We start from the raw sequence: 24976 nt of genomic DNA, 5'->3' as shown, positions 1-24976 counted from the left end.
TAGTTTAAACATGCCACTCGTTCTGGTTGACAGTGATTGACTTTTGGAATTGCTGAAGGGGGTTGTTCTCGAAACATTTTTTCCCACATCATGATCTTGCAATCAAATAAAACATGATTGCAGATTGCTAAACCACCACACAGTAATGACAAACACAAGGATTATTCCATGTCAAATCAACCAATGAAAAATATTTAATTTTGGAATTTGGTTGAAATTTTTTTATGGAAGTTTTACCTACCAAGACTAGTTTAAATGCTAAATTTTACATTTTTTCTGTCTTCATAACTTTCAAAGGGAACATTTGTCGGGGAACAAAACAAAAAATTTCAAAATGTATGAAACAAAGAGCCATGAGATATATATAAAGTTAAAGAGCATTTCAAATAGAAAAGAATACAAACAATTTAAGGCACTTGAGCTTAAAAAAGTTATTTAAAAACTGCATTACTTAAAAAATATTAAGACAGGACATGGCCAAAAACTTTTCTTATCCTAACCAAATCTCTATTAATTAAACTATTTTATTAACATTAAAGAGTTCAAAAAATGTAAATATATTGCATTGTGTGACTAAAATGTTTTCCATGTATACTGAATTAATTTGGATAATCTCACCTAAAATAATGTGTTTTTGTGTGTAATGAAAAATATAAAATTGATTTATGCCGATTTACAACATTTCCAAAAATGAACAGAAACAGACTAATAAAACCAATATTGCTAAACTTAAAATACAGGTTATTAAAAACCACTGCAGTGATTCAAACTTCACTACTTTCAATAAGGTTACTTAAATTGGGAACTGTTTATTCACCAATACATTTCTTATGGAGACTTCTTTAACTTCAAAGGCCAGTGGGGCAGAAGCCTGGGTTAATTTTTGTCATGTCTGGTACATTTTTTTCCCCACCGTTCCTTGGCACTCCAACCTCAAAATATATGTTTTTTCGTCACATCTTGAAGAAATTTTCTGGAGAATGATTCGCTTGCGGAATTAAAATATATCTATATAATTATATATATATCTATATATATATATGTATAAATATAATATAAGGGGTCTTAATTTAAGATAAAATTTATTTTTTCGTCTACTTATTCACCACACGTCATGTCAATTGGCCCATTCAGCTGCTCTGATCTACTGTATTTTATTTATAATGCTTGTATTTCTTGTTTGAGTTCTTACCTATTTTTTTGTTCACAATTTATGTAAATTATTGATACAAGTGTTATTTATCTGAAGAAGTGTACCTAGATACACGAAAATTTTATAAATGTTTCAAACAATATACCGTGTGGTTTATTTGTTAAAGAAGAAGAAAATTAATCTGTTTCTAATATATATATATATATACATTACTGTAAGTGTTGGTTTTACTGTCCTGTAAACAATTTATTACTATTCAATACAATAACTGACCTTCATTTCTTTTTCTTGACATTGCCGATAACTAAAGGCGTTTTTGGTATTCCCCACAGGCGAACATCCTCCACATATATATATAATAATATATAATATAAAAGATTACTGTAAGTGTTGGTTTTTACTGTCTGTAAACAATTATTACTATTCAATACAATACTTACCGTACTTCATTTCTTTTCTTGAAATTGCCGATAACTAAAGCGTTTGGTATCCCACAGCGAACATCATCCACATATATATATATATATAGATTACTGTAAGTGGTTGGTTTTACTGTCTGTAAACAATTATTTACTATTCAATACAATACTTACCTTCATTTCTTTTCTTGACATTGCCGATAACTAAAGCGTTTGGTATCCCACGGCGAAACATCCTCCACATATTTCTGGGCGACAAATCAGCACGAGTCCAATTCCACAGTTGAATGTGCGCAGCAGTTCCTTCTTGCCCACTCCACCTAATGGCAGGTATATCAGAGCTATTGTAAAATACTCCCCTAAAATATTTTTACCCTACTGAATTTAGAACAAAAAGCGAATATTCCATCTTTGAAATTTAAGTTTAACACAATAGCCTTCCATAGGATCTATGTGAGGAAAATAGTAGGATGACTGTGTCTATAAAAAGAAAAAAATTTTATTATTTTGTTTTCTACACAAGTTAGAACGTAAACTAAGAGGAAGGTGAACTGGATCTAAACTCAACATTCCCACTGATTAAACCCTTCCCACCATAGCTGCGTTGAGTGAGAGTATGTCTAACGAATGTGAAAGAGTTGTTGCTAGAAAGGCATGGTACCACAAAACTCATGCTGTGACATATTTGAAACATTTTTAGCACATCTAAGGAAACATTATAGCATTGAAAAAAATTGATGAGTGCCAACAATGAATTAAACAATAACAAGAGATTATAGTATAAAGGAAAAAGAAACCTACTTCGAAAAACATCTACAGATATTCTTTTGAAAGTTGTTGTTGAGAATTTGTACAAAGTGAACCCAGAAAATGAGATACTTGGATTGTTTGGGCTGCAGCATACATTATTAAAGAAACATTTACAAAAGATGGCATACGATCGACAGACTTTATTACTGAGATATGTGGTTTAATCTTCTAATATGCCCTTGAATTACGTCTTCTTACAGCTATATTACAGTCATGATAATAAATAATTTTCAATGTGAACATTGTAATTTTGGTAAAAAAATGTGTAATAAATTTCAATTTATATAGTGTAGATAGATCCGCAAAATCCACAAAATCTCTCTTTATATAATTTTTTTGTTAGTATATTTTTGTAACAAAGAAAGTACAACTAAACCTTTTTTTTATTTAAGTTCCAGAATTTGGAATACACCTTATAATTTGTGTAACAGATTTAATTTAAATAAATGAAACCACCAATAAGGCATCTAAATATGTGAAAGTTCAATCCTTGAGTGTCTTGATCGTTTTGTGGAAAAATTAATCTAATACAAAAACAATTATTTGGAGACCAAAACACTTATTCCTAGAAAATGTAAAAATGAGCAAGCCAAGTAACCTGCAACTGCGAGCCAACCGAAGACGGGTGGTAAAGGCCAGTGAGATGCGTCCAGACGCACAGAGACATCTGAGGGCAGTACACGAGGGATATTCTCCACTAAACCTCCACCGGTGATGTGGGGCGATGGCCTTCACCTTGTCTATAAACGGCATCACATCCTTCACGTATATCTTGGTTGGTGTCAGCAACTCCTCCCCTGCAATCATTATCAGTTAATTCATGATAGTCTGGGTATCAGATAGATTACCTTACAGAGTGCTCACTAAACTTCTAACCACTAAATCAGAAAGCTAGCTTATAAACATTAGTTACTTGCAGTTACATCAATAAAAATAATGTCAGAATTTGCATATGTTATAGAGCCTAAAATCAATAAACTCTTTTCTGAGTTTATTCCCTTTGGGAGAAGCTGAGTGTAGAAAATACAAAAGGTGTATATTTTGCAATATACAAATACATTGCTGTCTTGGTTCCAATGCCTACAACTTTTCATAGTATGATTATTAATTTGGAGTCTAAAAGTTTTTTCAGCAAAATAGAAAAAATGCTGTGCTAGTAAAGGAGGAAAATTGTAGGTTTTCTGGCTGTAAAAAGTGGTAATACAGAAATTAGAGATTGCATTTGAAAAAGCGTTTCTTTTCATTTAAAATGGTTTACTCTTTGTTTTGAAGGTTATTTTTGACGATGGAAGGATTGTGAAGGAAACAGGATTTTTTGTGAAGGCAAATGTCCGGAAAAATCCAGTTTCCTTCAAAATGGTTTAATTCTAACATTTTTATATCAAATTAAATATTAAAAAGTTACAAGAATGATGTTAAAACAGCAAAATTTCTCTTAAAAAATGAAAAAAAATTTCAAACCTTAATTAAAACTTTTTTACTTCTTTTATACTAACAGCATGCTTTATTTTAATAAAAATTGATAATTTGACTTGTTTTTACACACCATTCTAAAATTCTTTGGACTTTTACAAGATTAGGCATTCTTCTCTTCTTTTCCTAAACCTATAAAAATATAAAAATATGCCCGAGAACAAAACTGTATTTCTGTATTCTGTTGCTTTTGACAGATAAAATAACTTATTATGACAATATAAATACACTACTTTTAGTGTAATATGAAGTTAGTAAATAACAAATACCACGTAACGTACCAAGAGTCTTGTCACTAAAAGGAGACGGGCTATCGTAGGAGAGGCCATGCAGGTCCATGACTCGGCGGACCAAACTGAACCCATTGCTATGTAGACCAGAGGAGGGCACTCCGATCACCACATCTCCGGCGCTAATCTCCGACACTCGGGGTAATAAGTGTTTTCGCTCCACAGCTCCCACCACAAATCCTGCCACATCAAAGTCTCCATCCTTGTACAATCCCGGCATTTCTGCTGTTTCTCCACCTGCATCGCAACCAACTCACATATACTGACAACCTTCGACACTTGAGACAATAACTAATATCACTCCACAACCTCCATCATGAATCCTGCCACATCAAAGTCTCCATCCTTGTACAATCCCGGCATTTCTGCTGTTTTCTCCAACCTGCATCACAACCAACTCACATATACTGACAACCTTCGACACTTGAGACAATAAACTAATATATCACTCCACAACCTCCATCATGAATCCTGCCACATCAAAGTCTCCATCCTTGTACAATCCCGGCATCTCTGCTGTTTCTCCACCTGCATCGCAACCAACTCACATATATTGGCAAATTTATAATAAACTATACCATAAAGAATCGAGATTACATATTAAGTTTGTCTATTTGCTATGTTTTATCAAAATTATGAAAGAAATATATTATGTATAAAAATGCTACCAAAGGAAAGGTTTTCATAAAAGTGGGAAATGATTAAATGAAACTCCATTAACCCATTAAAAATCTGCATAAATCTACATCTGATATTATGATTTCCAGTTGGTGTAATTATAATAAACATGCATAAACTATTTCATTCATAATTAATTATATGTACAAGGTATGTCCACAAAGTAAATTCTGTTTCTATTTCCACGATAATGGATCATGGAATTTCCACAAATTACATGATCACTAATTGAAGCCGTTACTGAAGAACTGAAATTTTCAAAAACTGTATACCCAAATTTCACATTGGATACCCAAAATTCCTACTGAACAGCAACAGAAAAACAACAGTTGGGCAGTGCACTTCACTTTTTGAAACGCTACGATGAAGACTTTGATGGTTTTATTTTCTGTGATATGTCACTGACTGGAAATGAAACTTGAGTATCTTATGACACCCCCGACACTAAACAGCAATCGATGGAATGGAGACACACTTCTACCCCAGCAAAGATTAAGCCTAAGCAAATCTTGACACCTCGAAAAATCATGGTACACAAGTGCACAAAAAAAATGTTGGGAGAAAAGGCATTTTGCTGACTGATTTTTTACCATGAGGCTAAACAATCAATGCAGATGTTTACTGCGACACCCGTAATAAGAGATCGCGCTGCTATACAGAACAAGTGCTGAGGATTACTGTCAAAAGGTGTTGTCTTTTTCCACGATAATGCCTGACATCACACTGCTAATGTGACAAAAAGTTTGTATAGAAATTTGGCTGGGACATTCTTGACCATCCTCCAACCTGGACCTCACTCATAGCGACTTTCATCTCTTCCTACATCTGAAATCTTGGTGTTTAAAACTTGGTTGATAATGAAAAGATGAAAGAACATGTTACCACATGGTTGAAAACATAGGCGGCAACCTTCTATGAAGAAGGCATTCAAACACATGCCTACAAAATTCCGGAATTTGTGTACAAAAGTAATTACTCTATCTAAATGTGAGTTGTAAATGTTTGTACAATAAACATTTTTTCTGTATCTATACACTTTTTTAATAAAACCAAACGAAACTTACTTTGTGTACATACCTCGTAATTCCCTGAGGAGGATAAATTTAAATACCAAATACAAGGGGTTTTATATACAACTGGGTATACATTTATGTTTTAAACACTCAAACAGCAGTTTAGATCTTCCAAAACTGATTTTAATCTACATACAGAGGCTCAATAAATCCGACATGAAACACAAATAATATAATCTAAACCAACTTTATAGTGAATAAGAATAAGAATAAGAATTTTATTCTGCCAGAAAATATTCCACACAAATACATTGGCACGTCAATACAATGTTACAAACTTTTGTAATACAATGAATATTCTAAAAAAGTCTTGTTTTGTCCACACTGTTGAGATGTACTCTTCCACTGAATAGAATGATCTTTTACATAGAAAATAATTTAGTTTAGCTTTAAATTCCATATCACTTAGCATCCTTATATCTAATGGTAACTTATTGTATAGTCTAATAGCCCATCATCATTGGGCTTTTGTCGTTTTAGCTAGTCTAGTTTGAGGTAAGTTGATATTGTTAAACGACTTCTTGTTTCATAATTGTGAACATTTTTCCTTAGGTTTACTTTTTCTAAATTAGCTCGGAGGTAAAGTAGGCATTGTTGTATATATAAAGAAAATAATGTCAAAATTCTAAAACGTTTAAAAAGTTCTCTGCAACTATGATATTTATTGACTGCCTGCCAATATTCTGACAACTTTTTTTGGATGATGAATACTTCATTTGCATAAGGAGAAGAGCCCCAAAACAATCAAACCATAATTTAAGTGACAGTGAAAAAGTCCGAAATAAGATTGTATAAGAGCTTTCTCCTCAAGTTCACCACATAACGTTTAATTGCAAAAACACTTTTACTTAGTTTACTTTTAACCCCTACAATTTGCTGATACCAATTTAAATTAGGATCAAAAGTCAAACCTAAAAATTTTGGAAATATATCTTTTTGTGTCTCATTAGGATCTTCTCTGAGGCTAAATATTACAGTAGTTGTCTTATCATTATTTAGAATCAAGTTGTTGGCAGTGAGCCAGTTTCTCTACAAGATTAATATTCAATTTGTAGTCTTCTAAGAGTTTTGTTATAATCTTTATTTGTAGTTACTATAGTGGTATCATCAGCGTATAAAACAATATTTGCAGGTACATTTACACTCAAATCATTCACTACAATTAAAAAACAGCAAAGGCCCCAAAACAGAGCCCTGTGGGACTCCCACAGGTTATTGGTTTACACAGAGATATATCTTTTTCTACTACTACATATTGAGATCTATTCTCTTTAAGTAAGAGCTAAGTACATCTAAAGCTATCCCTTTAATATTATAATGTTCTAGTTTTTTAATCAAAAATTTATGAGAGACACTCGGTCAAAAGCTTTGCTAAGGTCACAGAAAGTTATAGCAGCAAAGGTCTTTTCTTTTCATAACAGTCTAGAACCATATAACCAAAGAAATAACAGCTTGAGCTGTTGATAACCCTTTTCGGAATCCAAATTGTTTCTCTACAAAGCAGATGTTCCATTTCCAAAAAATTGTAATAACTGGTTTATACATATGACTAATTCCATGACCTTAGACAAAACCGGCACAATAAGACAACTGGCCTGTAATTTCCTATTTCATTCCTTTTACCTTTTTTTTAAAAATAGGATGAACTTTGGTGATTTTTAAAACATCAGGAAATATTCCTAAAAATTTAAACAATTATTAATTAAATAACAGTCAATGGTGTTACAAAATAAGTATTGTTTGTTTAACTAAACAATTAGTCATACCAAAATGATCCATGCTATTTTTAGGAGCTAATTGTTTTTATTATATCTAAAATATCACAGTCTGTTATAACCTCTAAAAATAAAACAGCTTGTATCATGAGGCACAATTTTCTGACTTAAATAATACTTAAAAACTAAAATTATTTTGGTTCACATTTACATATTCCTTGGCAACATTTATAAAAAATTCATTAAAATCATCAGGCTTAAATAATTATTTACACTTTCCTTTGTTTTACACTTTTTATTTCTAATTTACAATACTCCAGAAAATGTGTTTGGGGATTATATAAACAATGCCCTTGTTTTATTTTTGGCATTAATTTATTAAACTAGTATTTGCATGCTTTTTTGCCTCTTTAATTTTACTTCTGTACATGTTTTTTCAAGGTATTATATTCATTTTTGTACCATGCAATAATTCGTTTCTTTTGAAAAATGGTAGAGAATATCTAATCTATCTTTGATTTCTTTGAAGCTCAGAATTGTACCAGTGTGACACTTCTCACTATCTATTTTTTTTAATTTTTTGTTCTATTTTTCACAATAGTTACAAGCATATATCAAAGTAATACTTTAGGATATGTACACATGTACTAAAGCCAACATTAACATCGTCTGCCATAAGTTACTTCCATTCCAATTTTCTTTCAATAAATAATATTTTAAATTCTCTAATGCCTGCTTCAGTTATTTTAGTTACAGTTTTAAAACTCTATAATCATAAAAATTACTTTCAAGTTCAACCCTCAAAAGAATTATGAGTAAAAAACTTGTGCAAGGTGATCACTGACATGCTTATTAACTACAATCGTTGTATAATTATTATCCAAGAGAAGTAAAAATATTATCCAGGCAATCTGAGACCTCTAGTGTGGGCTCAAAAACTGTTCCTTTTTATTCGCTACATACAACAGAGATTTACAAAGTTTACTGCTTTTTATCATACATTGCCCAGAAAAAAAAATTCATGTTAAAATCACCACATATAACACATTGCTTATTTAAACGATTTATGTAACCTTAATAATACTTTCTCCATGAGCCACCACCCCCCACCTGTCAAAGAAAATTTCAATATTACCCTGAGAACTTTTAACAATTTTAAAACCCATACTGTGGTAGATGTCACCCACCCCTACCCCCCCTGTCTCAGCTCCTATCATATTATACGATAACCATCTCTTACCCTTGTGGGTTAAGGTGTTTGTCCGTGTCGTGTATGTAAACTGTTCCAGCACCGCATTTATCCTATCCCACCCTCATAGTAGAGGTGGTTGCCTGATCTTTGTAAATGATCAGGTTCAGTCAAGACCATGTGATGTGAATAGTTTTTTCTGCATAGAATTTCATTTTGAATGTTGTGCAGTTTTTATAGATGAATTGAAAGTTTTAATAATATCTTATATACCACTCCACAGCAGGCGATTACAATATTTTTCTTGAAACAGCTGGAAAATTTGCTTTCTTACACATCTAAGTGGCCAAACTATTACTGTCATAGTCGGCATGGGGACATAAATATTAATTTTGTATGTAATATACAAATAAAAAATCTGTCAAAGGTATGCTCAACATCCTTCGGACGCACACATAATTTTTTATCACTTGAACAACAACTCTACACGAGGTCATAACTGCTTAGATAATGTTTTTTGTTAACTGTCATAGAACAATATGTTTTGTCGTGTAATGTAGTTCCTTTTATTTTCTCAGACCATGATGCAATTTTAATTAATCTGACAAATAAAATTTATGACAAAATATCAGGACACTGTAGCTGTTAAATTTGACTCCAACTATAAAACAGTCTCTTTTCCAAAAACTGCAATCAATTGAATTAGCCATTAGATTGGCTTCATATGATTGGCTGAGCCTGATCACTCTCATTGTATTTCAGGTAAATACAATGCAGAGTTAGTATTTTGAATGTAATATTTTCTATTTTAGTTAATAATATCAAAATTTCTACAAAAATTAAAATGGTTAACGTTTAGAAAAAATTATGCCACAGATAAAAAATAAGTGGTTCAACAATGAATTATCTTCCATGAGGGATAGACTTTTCTTTTTAAAGTCACTGAATGGATATACTACCAGGCAATGAGCTTCTGCAACATATTAAGACCTTACAAAGAGAATATAGACAAGCAATAGTAGATGCCAAGATGTTGTACAATTCTGAACTTATAGAGTCCAGTAATAATAAGTGTAAGGCAGCATGGAAGAATAATAAATAATAACATAGAAAATGGTAGTAAAGTAACAAGTGGTATACCTCCTGATGACTTTAATGATTTTCCTTTATAAATTCCGTGAAAAATATTAAACAAAAAATAAATATGTCAAAACATGCTCCGAGTACTCAAGATCTTGTTCGGAAACATTTAATTCCATCTTTCTCTCATTTACTTGGAAACATATATCTCCCAATGACATAATAAATGCTGCCACGCGTAGCGTCTGAGTAACTCCAATAGCTGTGATATATATGATATGTCAAAATTTTCTTATAAAACAGGTGATAACAACTTTAGGCCGATACATTTTTCATACTGTTTGAACCTCTGCCTACTTGAGGGATGTTTTCCCAAATAAAAAAAACTTAAAATAGCTCGTATTTGTCCTATTTATAAGAAGGGGCCCAAGAACGAGCCAAATAGTTACCGCCCAGTATCTGTTATACCAATACTATCAAAATTATTTGAAATTTTGGTATACGATCAAATTAGCATTTTTTTTGGAAAGTAATGGCTTCTTGAGTATGTCACAATTTGGCTTTAGGTCAGGAAAAAGCACCTTTGATGCAATAGACAGCCTTGTTAAATTTGTGCTAAATGCTTTGAAAACAAAGACTTTGCTCAGGCCACTCTCTGTGACTTGGAGCAGGGCGTTTGATTGTGTAAATCACAGTGACATCCTTATGAAATTGAAATATTATGGTTTAAGTGAGAATGTTGTTAGTTTTTTTTGAATCATACTTAAGTAATCGTAGACAGAAAGTATTTGCCGAGGGAAGGTGGTCAGGAGAGCTCTTGGTTTTGAGTTATGGAGTTCCTCAGGGCTCTGGTTCTCGGGACCACTTTTTGTTTTTGGTAGCTATCAATGACTTACCTTTTTCAGTCAATTCTAAAACTATATTATATGGCAGACGACACAACCATTTTAAGTAGTAGTAATGATCGCTGAATGAATTGAAACAAATTTTTCAATGGAATCCATTCAACAAGCATCATTGTGATTTAACTCCAATGGATTTTTGTTGAATGAAAACAAGACAAAACAGCATATAGTTTTTAGCCTCAGACAGGTAAATTACAATATTTATTCTGATATTGAATTGTTGGATAATGTGAAGTTTGTTGGGTGTTTGTGTGGATGATCATTTAAACATGGGGATCCCACAATGATCACCTATCAGCTAAGCTCTCAGGATTGTTTACCTCTTAAGACGTCTCACCAAGTGTTGTGTGGCACACTGATTACCTCAGGAAACCGGCATATTTTGCTTTCTTTCAATCAGTGCTCAGATATGGCCTTATTCTATGGGGAAACTGCAGGGATAGGATATCAAGAAATTTTTACTATACAAAAAAAAGCCATTAGAATTATTGCACGTTGTCAAGCCATTAGCTCACTGTAAACCAATTTTTATTGCAAATAAAATTCAAACACAATATTTAACTTATATATATTTGATATTGTGCTCTAAATACTCAAGCATCCTGAACCTCTGAAGACATACAGTGACAGACATATGTATAACACCAGAAACTAAGAAAGTGTATCCATAGAATTTTATAGACTTAAACAAAACTATTAATAGTCACACAGTTGTTGCTTTGAAAGTATACAACTGTTTAAGACCACTTATCTTGAAATATAGTTTTAAATGAATTTAAACAAAAATTGTATTCCTGGCTTTTAGTCAATCCATTTTATTCATTGAAAGAATTTTTTGACTGTAGAACTGTTAGTTCTAGACATATCTTATTTAGTTTTAATGATTAGATTTTAAATTTTAATGTCATGGTTTTTTATTTATACAAACTATATTAAAAAATTTATCAATGTTATATAATTCTGTTGTTGTAATTTCTGAGGCTGTGTTTTTACTTGTTGTTGTTATTTGTTATTTGTTTATTTTTTACATACCTGTTTTTAAATTTAGTTATTTATTTATTTATATTTTAAAATAATTTAAATTGTGGCATGACTGTTTTTGGCAACTTCATATTTTGGGTACTGAATTTTTCCTTGTCTGGACTTATGCTAAATTTTATATTTTATACATGACTTGTGTCGATGCTTGTGTAAGCTCTATGACAATAAACGAATTCTTATTCTTATTCTTATTCTTATTACTTGCTCTAACCAACGAAACATTGCTGAACTGTTTCACTGAGTTCCTTAAGACGCTTATTGGTTTTTACCACTTCCTTGTTGACGCAGGACCAATTTGCCAAGTCGTATCTAATAGGTAGGTCTACTAAACTACATTAGTGTCCTTTGTTTCATAAGAGTTTTATGTAAAATCTCAAGAAAGTTGTCTGCTTCATTTTTTGCCACATCATTACTTCCGCAAACAACAACTAATAGTATCACTTTTACTAAGGTTATCTTCTTTTACATTTATTACTTTAAGTATATCTTCAGTAGTCCACCCAGGGTCTTACAAAACCTACTGCCTCATGTGTTCCCTGCACTGCATTCAGATGCCATGCTAAATCACGACCATGGCTATCAGCGCAGATGAGTAAATTTCTTTATCAGTAGATTTAGCAACAGAATGTGAGCAGTGTTAATTTTTTTCTTCTACTTCGTCAGCCGAATCCTCATCAACACTGTCGTCACCATCCTCAAGTACTTCATAGTGATTGTTTATATCAACTTCTTCATGCACTATTTGATGTTTCAGAAGGCTATGTGTTTGAATTTTCCTTTTTTTTACTTTGGAAATTCGGTGTAGAGTGTGTTATGGCTTAATTGTTTATCCTTCTTGCCTTTTATATATGGCCAGACAGGTTTCTTAATTACTGAATTGAGTTCGTTAATTTTTTTCTCTAACATTATTATATTTTCCTCTTTTTTAAGACTAAAGTTTCAAGTTGTCTAGCAGTTTCTTTAAAATAATTATGGTACTTGCAAACGATTAGAATTGGGTAGCTCTTGTTTCTCTATGTAGTGTTTTCCATTCACAGGATATTTGGTGTATATAGTTGTAATTGGGATTATATGCAGATTATCCGGACAACGATCTATATGAGCACCGAATTATTAAAGTTTTAAATTTAGTTCTTTTAAGCATAAATATAATAATACATGTTTATAACAAAGTACATTTGTTTGTGGAACATTTTGTACAATCATTTTTATTACTTCTTTCTGTAATGTTTTTAACTTTTGTAATTATTCAGTGCTAAGGCTGCTTGTTACAGGCTAATGACAGTCTATTGACAAATTTGCTCAAATGTAAAGATGTGATAAATAAAAAAAAAATATGAACTGTAAATAACTGAATTCTAAATTCAAATTATTGTTCTTCTTACCAACTACTGTTTGATTTGCATCCAAAACATTGCAAAACACATCAAATTTTTAAAACATTTGCTGCAGATGTCAATAAGAGGGCTGATTAGTAAATTACAAAATCGCAAAACCATCTTGAGGATTAGGTGTCATCTATCTCCATGTTCAGAAACCTATCATTCACATTGTATATTTTACAAATTAATCAAATTGCAATTTGTCACTGACCTACAAGAGCACACCCCGCTAGGTTGCATGCTTCAGCAACACCGTTGATAAACTCTCCGGCAACATTCACTGCAAGATGGCCGCACGCAAAATAATCAAGGAAGAACAGAGGGGCAGCACCTTGACACAGCACATCATTGACACACATAGCCACCAGATCCTGACCCAGAGAGGAGTACTGTCCACATTCCTGGGCGATCTGTAAGTGACAAGAAGTGGCATTAAAGAGTAGGTAGACAGTGCAGCACCTTGACACAGCACATCATTGACACACATAGCCACCAGATCCTGACCCAGAGAGGAGTACTGTCCACATTCCTGGGCGATCTGTAAGTATGACAAGAAGTGGCATTAAAGAGTAGGTAGACAGTGCAGCACCTTGACACAGCACATCATTGACACACATAGCCACCAGATCCTGACCCAAAGAGGAGTACTGTCCACATTCCTGGGCAATCTGTAAGTGACAAGAAGTATTAAAGAGTAGGTAGACAGTGCAGCACCTTGACACAACACATCATTGACACACATAGCCACCAGATCCTGACCCAGAGAGGAGTACTGTCCACATTCCTGGGCGATCTGTAAGTGACAAGAAGTGGCATTAAAGAGTAGGTAGACAGTGCAGCACCTTGACACAGCACATCATTGACACACATAGCCACCAGATCCTGACCCAGAGAGGAGTACTGTCCACATTCCTGGGCGATCTGTAAGTATGACAAGAAGTGGCATTAAAGAGTAGGTAGACAGTGCAGCACCTTGACACAGCACATCATTGACACACATAGCCACCAGATCCTGACCCAGAGAGGAGTACTGTCCACATTCCTGGGCGATCTGTAAGTATGACAAGAAGTGGCATTAAAGAGTAGGTAGACAGTGCAGCACCTTGACACAGCACATCATTGACACACATAGCCACCAGATCCTGACCCAGAGAGGAGTACTGTCCACATTCCTGGGCGATCTGTAAGTGACAAGAAATGTCATTAAATAGTAGGCAGACAGGACTACACTTTGACACATTCCTGGTTTATCTGTAAGGGTGACAGGAAGTGACATTATACAAGGGCTATCCAGAAAGTAGATCATGTGTTGCTCTATAGCCACTAGGGGCGGGACTACCACGGCCATTTTGATGTCACGACATTTCTCCGTTCATTGGCTATCCAGCCGTATTAGTGAAAGGTTACTGTCACGCCTAGTTGATCTGCAATAGCAGTTTAAAATGTGTGATGTAATTTAAAATCCTGTGAGATGTGAAGTGTGATTGGTAATACGGTTTTTTATTGGCTAAGCACAATAGAACAGCATAGAACAGCACCATTTGAATGCCTCGCTTCTCAAGCTGGGATCAAATTCATTAACAATCTCCCTAAAACACTTAATTTAGAAACAAATCCAAAAATTTTAAAACCCAATTAAAACACTACCTAGTGTCTTGTGCTTTTTACTCGGTTGGCGAGTTCATAGAGCACACTTGGGATTGATATTCGCAGTGGTGTTGCAATCCTAGGGGTTGATCCCACGAATTATTAATTTTGTTTCTTTGTATGTGTATGAATGTGTGCCTGTGTGCAACTGTATGGAAAGGTGAGTGAATGGGTTTAGTTTTTAAGATAAATACTGTAAAAAATTGGTATTATTGACTATTGCAATACAATGTAATATATATTGTCAACACAATAAAATATATTCTATTCTAAACCAATTGAGATTTATAGCCAACTCTGTGAACTTTATGGGAACAATATAATTACTGAAGTTGGAATGCGTTAGTAGTGCATTAGGTTTAAAAAATGGCCAAGGTAATGTGCATGATGACAAACAAAGTGGTCGGCCAAGCAATGTGACGGATGAAATTGTCTCCAAGTCGATGAGACAATTAAAGAAGACCGCCAATTCACAATAACAGAACTCTCACTTAGTTTTCCTCAAATTTCAAGGAGTTTAATTACATAGAAGTTACATTACCATAAATTGTGTGCAAGATGGTTACTACAAATCTTAACACAAACTCATAAAAATCAGCATATGGATGCTTCATTGACATTTTTGACACTTATAAAAAATATGGTGACTTGATGCTCAATCGAATCATTAAAGAAGACTTGGGTAAAAACACATGAATTTTGAAACGAAATTACATTCTAAAGAGTGGGGGCCATACACTCCCCCAAAAAACCAAGGAAATGCATGCAAAACATTGTCACAAACACTTTGAAAAGCAATAGTTTGGCTATTACACTTTTAAATTGGTCCACATTCAAATCTGCCTCTAAAATTTCTAAGTCTGTTACTAGCATGTGTTGTATTATTTACTTTAGTATATTTTTTACTAAAGTTATTCCCAAGGAAAGAGTTGACTGCCTTACAAATAATTGAGGAAGCATGGCCACTTCCTGAAGAGACATTCCTGAAGGCTGAATATTTCAAAAGCAACCTCATTGATTAAAACAATGATTGTGGCTAACACCTTACGGCACACAATAAGATTGGTTCAAGTTGATCTAACTCAGTATAGAGTTAAAATATCAGTAATCTTAGTTATATGTGAAAAAATTAGAAAAGGTTTCTGTTGGGGATATAAATTTGAGTCACTGAGCATCCAGAAATATTACAACTTAAGAGGTCTAAGCATACAATATAGTTAATGCATTATCTTTCGATACAGTCCTCTACTGGGTCAATCAAACAAGTGTGTAGGTTTTCCAAGTGGTAGAAAGTTATAGGATCATTTATTTCACTTTCCAGACAGCAAGAAAGTCTTCTAACTTATAACTTGTCATATTCTTTGCTTGAAAATCACAATTACAAGATTTAGAAAACTGGAAATTAATTAACTTCTTAGCTCTGGTTATTTTACTATTAATTTCAGCTATAGCATTGCGACGATATTCGAAAACTGAATTTGGAAAGACTGGGTCCTAAATAATAAACGAGGTCGTGAAACGTTGATTGGAAGGTAGGCATACGATATTAACACCAAAACACCGTGCCGGTTCGTAGAGGGAGCGGGCAGCCAGCTTTGATTTTGTAACTCCGACCACAGAAAACTCCAAGATGTCCTTGCCCTATCGAAGTCAGAAGAGAAGAGCGACAAGAAACCCAATTCCAGACATCTAGAAAACCTGAAAATACTAGAACCAATCAAAAAGCCAGAAAGCCACAGAAACATCTAGAAAGAGAACAACCATTCTGGTAAAACAGATGGCTCGACCAGCTGTAAGGAAACAGCTCCCGGTCCGTCCAAAGACCAACAAAATAAAGTGGCAAAACGCCACATCCTCCCCCTCTACCCCGGGAGAGAAAAGAAAAAAACTCAAAAGGATAAGGTAGGAAGACAAGGACGGAAAGATTAGAGACTACAACTGGTACTGCTGTCGTTAGCAAAACAGCTAGAAATAGCTCTAGTATGGATATCCTGCACGCTCGCGAGGCGCTCCAAAAGCGTAACGGCTAGAATCCATTCCGACTGACCACACTACTCAAGATTAAATCTTTTTAGTTTTAAAGAGGCTTGAGGAAAAGCCTAGTAGTAGTAAAAAAAACTTGAACAAAATTAACTACTTTCTGTGGTAGCTACCAATAAATAAAGGTCTGAAGTGTTGACACAAGGATGGGTTTTTTCGTTTGTTTCTACATCACTAATACGCTTGGTGGTCAAAAGGCTACAAGAGGGTGTTCCAGTAAGGTTGGGAAGGAAATTAAATAAGTGTACACTTATTAGCCAAAGCTTATTAGCCAAAGCACTTCCTAAAGTCTCCAACCCTCCGGGTATCTCCACCCCGGAACCCAAGGGCCACTTAAGCACCCGAATGGAAAACCCCGAACGGCTGGCGGAACTCCTTGGAACCGCCGGGAGAGTATTACTCCAGACATAAGGTCTGTATTTTTTTTTCTTCAAAGATGGGAGGAACAGAAGGGATGAAGAGACCATTCCAAAGCGAAAATTAAAAATATGAGAAAATTACACCCATCATAATATCAACAGACCCAAGTTCGTGTTGTAAAGGGCTAATTAGGTAAAAACCTGGTACTGGCAAAATTTAGCAAAAGTGGGCCAGTACTCTCCTCCCCCTACGGGACGGCTGAGAAAAAAAATTGGTGGCCAGTGGGAAAAGACAAAATAAAGTTTTATTTTTCCATACTAGTTTTTTTAAATTTAGAGACTTGGAGCAAATAAATTCAGGCTCTTAAAAAAGGCGTGAAAGAAAAACTGTAGAGCTACGGGAAGAGCTTAACGGAGTAAGGAAATCATTTGGTCGTGGTAAAGTGGTTTAATTAGGAACTTTAAAAACAAAAAAAAACAACTAGTTTTCTAAGTGTTGGCCAGGAAAGGCAAAAAAAAAACCCTGAAACCTACGGAAAAGAGACCCAAAAAACTAACTGGACCAAAACCCAACAAACTAGGGAAAACAATCAATAAACCTCTAAAACAATAACAATAAAAAAAGCCTTCAAAGGATAACAGTAACAACAGTAAAAAAAAAACACTTCCAATATAAACACTAAACAGCAAATAAATAAGATAGCTGCTGGAACATTTAGCAGCTTCAGAGACAAAATTATAAAGTCTTAAAGAACACAAAGAGACAAGAACAAAAAACTAACTACAAAAATATATAGACAAACTATAAACTTCAACAATATATTCAACAATAAAAACTAAACCTATCCATCGCTGCTAACTTAGCTGAATAACAAAGAATTCCACCTACTGCCAAAAGACTGACCCTACTAAGCAAGAGAAAGACAAAGAAAAGGAAAAGGGAAAGAAAATGTAAGCTTGTGTTGTAAAATGTAATGGGTTGGCCGAACCAAGGATAGCAGGCTGCGCGACTGCATTAGGGAATGTTAAAAATAAATAAACATAAAATTCGCTCCCAATGTACAGCCTAGAAAAATTGCCGAAGCAAAAAAAATTCTCTAAACAGCCAATGCTAATAATCCTGATCCCCCCGTGTATATGTACTGTAAAAGATGAGGAGTAAAAGTATCAGAGTGTTAATGTGGTGTAAGGAAGAGAAGAAGAAGAAGAAGGAGGAGGGAAAAAACTAAAAACTAACATCACTATGCCCTAAACCATCCCTATAAACGTCCCGGCAGCGTGCTTTGGTCTTAGATAGGCCCAAAATATTCTTTAGGTGGGAAACATGGGCCGACCTAATAAGTTTCCCTGACTTGGGACACCTCAATGTCACGGTGACTGGAGAGGTTAAAATCATGAATAACCAGAGGGCGTGACCACAGAGGTTGCAGTTTGGCTGAAATTTGATTAGCCGCATTACTCAAATTTACTCGTCGAAACATTGCCAAATCACCCGATACGAAAATTAACTGGTAAACGACCTTGGTTGTACTGCCGAGCAACTTTTCGGTGTGCAACCTCCAACCGATCCAAGGCCTGAGACCATCTCCTCTGCATGTCTCTGGAATCTTGTGTTTGGAGGAGATCATCCAAATTCCAATTGTTTTTCCAGGGGAGAAGTAATTTTGTAGCCAAGGAAAATTTCAGCAGGAGAGGTGCCAATTGACTCATGCTTAGCCGAATTAAAAGCGACTTGGAATAAATGGAGATTAGTGTCCCAGTCAGTATGATTTTGAAGAATGGAAAATTCTCAAGGCAACGCCGAGGTTTTTATTAACTCTTTCAGCAATTGACGGCTTCGGATAATATGGCGAGGTCATAACGTGTTTGATACCAAGTTCCAGACACATGTTATCGAACTGTCTGGATTTGAAACAACCACCACGGTCGGTGACGAGTTGTGAGGGGAAGCCAAAATACGCGAACAAGCCCTTATGCAAAAGATTCACCGTAGTAGGAGCGGTAGCATTTTTAGCAGGCAAAATCACTGTATATTTTGAAAAGGCGTCAACGATTGTAAGAAGCCATTTGTGGCCTTTTTTTGTTCTAGGAAGAGGTCCCACGTAATCAACAAACACCCGTTTGAAAAGGCCTGGTTGCTAATTGAGAAGCCAAAGGGCCTACCTTAGTATTTTTGAGCCTGTTTGCATCTCTGACAGAAAGGACAAAGCCTTTACCCTCTCTTGGATAGCCTGCTTCAGGTCGGTAGAAAAGAAAATTTGACTAATCCGATCCCAAGTTTTCTTGAATCCCAGATGAGCTCCGAGAGGTGACTCATGGGGTTAAACTTTAAACAATAGGTCGTAGAGTTTGCTAGGTACCACTACTCTAGGTTTGGATTGATTAGGCAATTGGTGAACTAAAATGCCTTGAATTACAGAATAATTTTGATTGGGATTAGTACCCTTCAAAGATTTCACAATATTGCGAATTTGAGCATCTTGCTCTTGGTGGCCTTTGATGTCTTTGAAGGCTTCCGGTACAGAAAAAAAGAATAAAAGCCTGTGTGTGGTCGGTTTTATTTTGAATAGTAGAACTCTGTGATGAATCGGTTTGGGGCTCAAATAAACGCGAGAGGCAGTCGGCCACAACATTGTCTTTGCCCCTAACATGCTTGACAGTAAATTGAAAGGCATTGATGAGAGTGGTCCAACGTGCTATTTTTCCTACCTGGCGAGGATTGTTAAGTAAACCATGAGAGTGAGGAATTGTCAGTCTCAAGCGTGAAGGAACGATGCTCTAAATATTGTCTAAATTTTGTAAAGGCATAGACTACTGCCAAAGCTTCTAAATGGAAAGTTGAATAGTTCCTCTCGTGTACATTTAAAGGACGGCTCGCAAAAGCTATAGGGTATATTTGGCCCTGGATTTCCTGAGACAGCACTGCACCTACAGCAGTACCTGAAGCATCAGTTGACAGAATAAACGGGGCATCAAAATTTGGTAAGCGTAGGACCGGAGCAGAGACTAAAGACCGTTTAAGTCTGTGAAAAGCATTCTGTTGCTCCTCACCCCCATATGAAATTTACATCCTTTCTCTTTAACCTATTCAACGGCTCACAGATTGACGCGAAATTGGGAATAAATTTAGAATAAAAGGCACACATTCCAAGAAACTGCTAAGCTGCTTAGTATTTTTTGGGTTGAGGGTAGTTGTCGATAGGGCAAGTTCTATTTGGGTTGATGGTAACTTTCCCATCTTTCGAAGACGTGGCCTAGAAATTCTATTTTATGAGAGGCAATGACCATCTTTTCTGGTTTAAACTGTTAACCCTGCCCTACTAAGTCGGTCAAGGACTAAATCGAGATGTCTTTGGTGATCTTCCAGATTTTCAGAAAAAATAACAAGGTCGTCGAAAATAGCAGAACAAGAAATCAAATTTCACATCACCAAAGATTTTATTTATCAACTGAGTCAGTATCATGCTACCATTAGCTAGACCAAAAGGGAGGTAATTGTATTCCCATTGCCAGTGCTTGTGACAAATGAAGTGTACTTCTTGGAAGCCTCATCAAGTGGTATCTGGTTGTAAGCGGACACCAAGTCTAACATAGAAAAAGATCTTAGCCTTGCCTAGAAATTGAAAAGAAGACTCTACCGTAGGCATCGGAGTTGAATCGAGCTCCAAGACATTGTTTAAGGCGCGGAAGTCAACCACCAGGCGTGAAGAACCTCCCTTTTTAGGTACTAAAAATGCTGGACTGGAGTAAGGGGAAGTTGAAGTCTAATAACGCCTTTCTCCAGAAGGCCTTCGATATGCTCACGAATTAAAGCCATTTTCGGGGGAGCATAATGATACGGACGGCACCTGAACGGCTTGTCTGACTTGGACAGTGATAGAATAAGTCAAAAGGTTAGTTTTACCCAGCTGTTTTGGTCACAGTTTTCGGGAAAACAACCGCAGAATATTTTTTAAATGTCTGAACTTGGGAATTATACAAGCCTCTCTCCAAAGATAGGTCCCAAACTAACATCCTCTGCCTGTTCATCCTCTTGGTTTTCGGCTATAACTAGTGAAGTGTCAAAGGGAAAAGACACCTGGCGTTGAGCCGCATTAATGCTCATTTCAGAGGCCTGAATGAAGTCGAGTCCAATCAAAAACAGGAACCGGTAAGTTGTTAGTAACAAGAAATGGGGAAAGTCCAAGAGAAACAAGCTAATTTGAAATGAATATGGGCCAAAAATTGAAAGGAGACATCTGAACCATTTGCAGCTGTAGCCGTCAATGAAGTTTCTTCAACGTTCTTCACGACACCCTTGAGTTTTAGAGAGAGTATCAAATACGCTTTTTAGCTACGATAGATCTGGTAGAACCAGTATCAATCACAGCAGAAGACTTAATGTTAGAAAAAGCAATAGGAATTTCTAGGGGTTTGACCTTGGGCAAAGCCGGAGCTAAAGGATTAATGGGCCTAGTCTTCTTGGGGAATGCCGGCCCTTTCAGCGAATTCCCCTTTTGGAGTTTAAATTAACCGCAGATTTGCGGAACTATAGTTATGGTTTTGATTATTCCTATTATAGGAAAACCTCCGTTCCTGGTTTGGCCTACTATTGTTCCCTGGTAGCATATTATCTTGCAATTGATTTAGAATTACAAACTTGGGGGTTCAACCGCTGATTGAAAGCATTATCATAGCCATTTGCCCTTACTTGGCCCTGCCTAGAATTATTGGGTTTGAGAATGAAAGTTCTGGTAAGGTCTACTATTATTGTAAGGCCCGCTTCCTTGCCTTTGGTTACCTCCAAACGAATGGTTTGGATAAAATGTGCTATAGGGGGTTCTCTTAGCGGCGTCTCGGTCGAAGTTTTTGTACCCGAACCACGGTAAAATGTTCTGTTATTATAACGATTATTTTGGAAAAAGATGTCCAGCGTATTGTAAATTAGTATTATCATAAGTGACATTTTTTATTAGAATCTATTGCAGCTTCCTGAGATTCAGAATTGCCATACCCTAACGGAGCTTGAACAGTGTTGACCGTCAAACTCTCAATCATGGAAACCATGTTTTTCAGTTGTTGTACTGTGGTAGGGGGTTGAAGACCTGCAAAAGCTGCCCTAGTATGAGGGTTGAGGACCGGTAAAAAATAGTTGTAAAAATCTCGCCATCACTTATTTCTGGTCCAAGAATTTGGAAAATGCTAACAATGTCAGTAAGATAATCAGCATAAGGTTCTGACAGACGTTGTTGTCTATACATGAGTTTAGACTGAATGTCTCTAATGGCCCTAGATGAGAAAAAGGTAAACCCTAATTGTCTGCAGAGCATTCGGCCAGGTAGAGTCAGCACTCACGAGACCCATCCACACATCACGAAGTCTGCCTTCAGTGCGTGCCACAGCGTTTAATAGAATAGTTTTTATCTGAACCTAAATTTAAACTCTACTATTTTTTGAGGATTTTTTTACGAGAAATTCTGTTAGCTGAAATAAATCTGTACCAGAAGTAATGGGTACCTCTCTAAGCATATCCCGCAAAATGTTAGGGAATGAGACATCGTCCCTGTTATATGGCCTATTTTGGGTTGCAATTTCTTGGGCTACCGTCTCTTAGCAGTCGCTTCAATAGCATTTAAGGTCATTGTATGCAGACTCTTCACTAAACCACCAAGATCCACCGGCACTACAGGGGGCAGCACAGTACAAGTTCCTACTTCGTCCTGTTTTAAACTGGGATTATCCACTAAATCATCCGTTAACGGGTACCCTTGGTTCATCCGCAGATTCCTCCAAGTCACTCACGACCCCTTCGCTAGACGAGCCACAAATTCACTTAGCTGCACACGCATGGCATCAAGCTTATCCTTGGGTTTAATTCCCCATAGCTTGCATTGTTCGCGGGCTTCCTCAATAGTCAACTTTTTAATCCAAGACACAGTCTTTGGAACATTATTTAAATCGAAGAACTTCATCTCGTAAAAGGTTCAATAATCAACAATAAAATAAACACAAATCACAACAAACAAGTTAAACAATAAATTAATCAAAGACACATGAGAGCGTGGACAGATATTCCACACAAACTAGAGAGCAGTAAAAAAAAAATTCAGAAAAACATTAGGGCAATTTTACTGTGGTGTGTGAAAAAGTACAAGTTGTAAAAAAAAACTATTATAAATTTATAGTATTACAAATAATAAAAGCATATAGTACATTTCTTATTATTACCATGAAACCAAATTCCAGTATCACCAACAGGTGAAGGCAGAAAATACAACAAGTTTGGCTTTCAGAACAAAAAAAAGTCGGTTGCCATCAGTCGGGGGTAGACTCAATTTGTTTCCTCTCAAAAGGTTGAGAAAGTTCAAAGTATTCAAAAAAAAACTAACAACACCTTTCAAAACCTAAAAGAATAAGAGAGGGAAAACAAAGTAAACAAAAGAATTAATCAAAAGCAAGAGCAACTGTACCGTAGAAGAGCAAAAAATATGTGGAGCAAGTCGTAAAGTAGCGCTACAGGTAACTACTACATAAAGTTCAACAAGTCCCAAGTGAATAAGACACAAGCCCAAATAGTAAACTCTCCCTTTAAACTGTAAATAATTTAGAACACCCCCAAAAAAAAAATCTCTTTTGAGGCCAAGAATCCAAAAAAAAACCCCAGTGAAAAAATTAAAAATTAAGAAATTAAAGACCAAAGGGAAAAAAAAATTATTTAACCACTTAAGGCTTAAATTAGGCTAAACTGAAATTTAGGTAAGTTAAACACCCGAAGCTGAATCAAGCAAGCTGACATATCAAATCAATCCAAAGAGTCCACTAGGGTTTGGTATATTATAAAATAGTGAACCCTCAAGGTGGCAAACTATAGTTTTTAAAAGTTTGTAAAAGAAAGGATGTTTCAACATTTTGGAAAGAAAGTTTAGTTTGTAAGTAATTAAATCACTTATATGTATGTCAGCACGTCAAATCCAACCCCAAGCTGCAAACTTCATAAAAATTACAAAACAAGCCTAGGCCTATGTTACTTTTCAAAACTAGTTGAAAACTAAAGGTGTACTCCATATTAACTTTAACTGTTTTAATTTAAACAGGCACTAGTCAAAAGAATCAAAGGGCTTTTAAATAATAGACTATGAAAGAATTATTATTTTTACAATAACATTAAAGTTTTGAAGAAGGTTTTTAGAAAAAAAAATTGCAAACTGTTAGACTAAATCAACCCCTTAAGCTTGAACTGCCCCGAACAATCAAATAGCATAGGCCTACATAAAAGTTTGACATGTTTCTAAGTAGAAAAATTATCAGATAAATTTAACAGTAACACTTCACTTACCTTGTGTATAGACTAAGATTAATTAACAAAATTGTGTAAGACTCGAATAAAATTCAACGCAGTAGACAAAATCATCAAATTAGTGCTATTTAAAAATTTAAACTCTTATCAACTTAAAACATGTACAAGTGGAGTAAATCCGCTGGAAGAATAAATAAATAACTAAATAATTAATTAAATCCTAGAATAACAACAATTAATTGCATTTGGAACTAAGGGTAGGTGTGGAAAGGTTAAAAAATTTAATTAAAATCAGAAGTAGAGATGAAATATCAGAAGGAAAGCAAGTTATATAAAAAGAACACTTTTAATTATAAGCCAACCCAAAGTAAATAATCTGGTGAAACTGAATGGGGGTTTCAAATATTAACCAGAAAGCTAAGAACTTTAAAAACAAAAGGTAGGCT

General features: G+C 35.1%; 1 protein-coding gene across 1 annotated transcript in view; it reads right to left on the bottom strand.

The window, feature by feature from the left end:
* Positions 1 to 1776: 1776 nt before the first annotated feature.
* Positions 1777 to 24976, bottom strand: part of LOC124374088 (trifunctional purine biosynthetic protein adenosine-3-like) — a 41010-nt gene continuing 17810 nt past the window's right edge. Inside the window, 5 exon segments of the mRNA XM_046832385.1 lie at positions 1777 to 1892; positions 2981 to 3101; positions 3103 to 3179; positions 4137 to 4382; positions 13420 to 13618. Of these exon segments, the coding sequence (XP_046688341.1) occupies positions 1777 to 1892; positions 2981 to 3101; positions 3103 to 3179; positions 4137 to 4382; positions 13420 to 13618 (759 nt within the window).

Source organism: Homalodisca vitripennis, unplaced genomic scaffold, assembly GCF_021130785.1.
Source record: "Homalodisca vitripennis isolate AUS2020 unplaced genomic scaffold, UT_GWSS_2.1 ScUCBcl_7197;HRSCAF=14775, whole genome shotgun sequence".
Classification (NCBI taxonomy): Eukaryota; Metazoa; Arthropoda; class Insecta; order Hemiptera; family Cicadellidae; genus Homalodisca; species Homalodisca vitripennis.
This window is presented reverse-complemented; position numbering and strand designations above follow the sequence as displayed.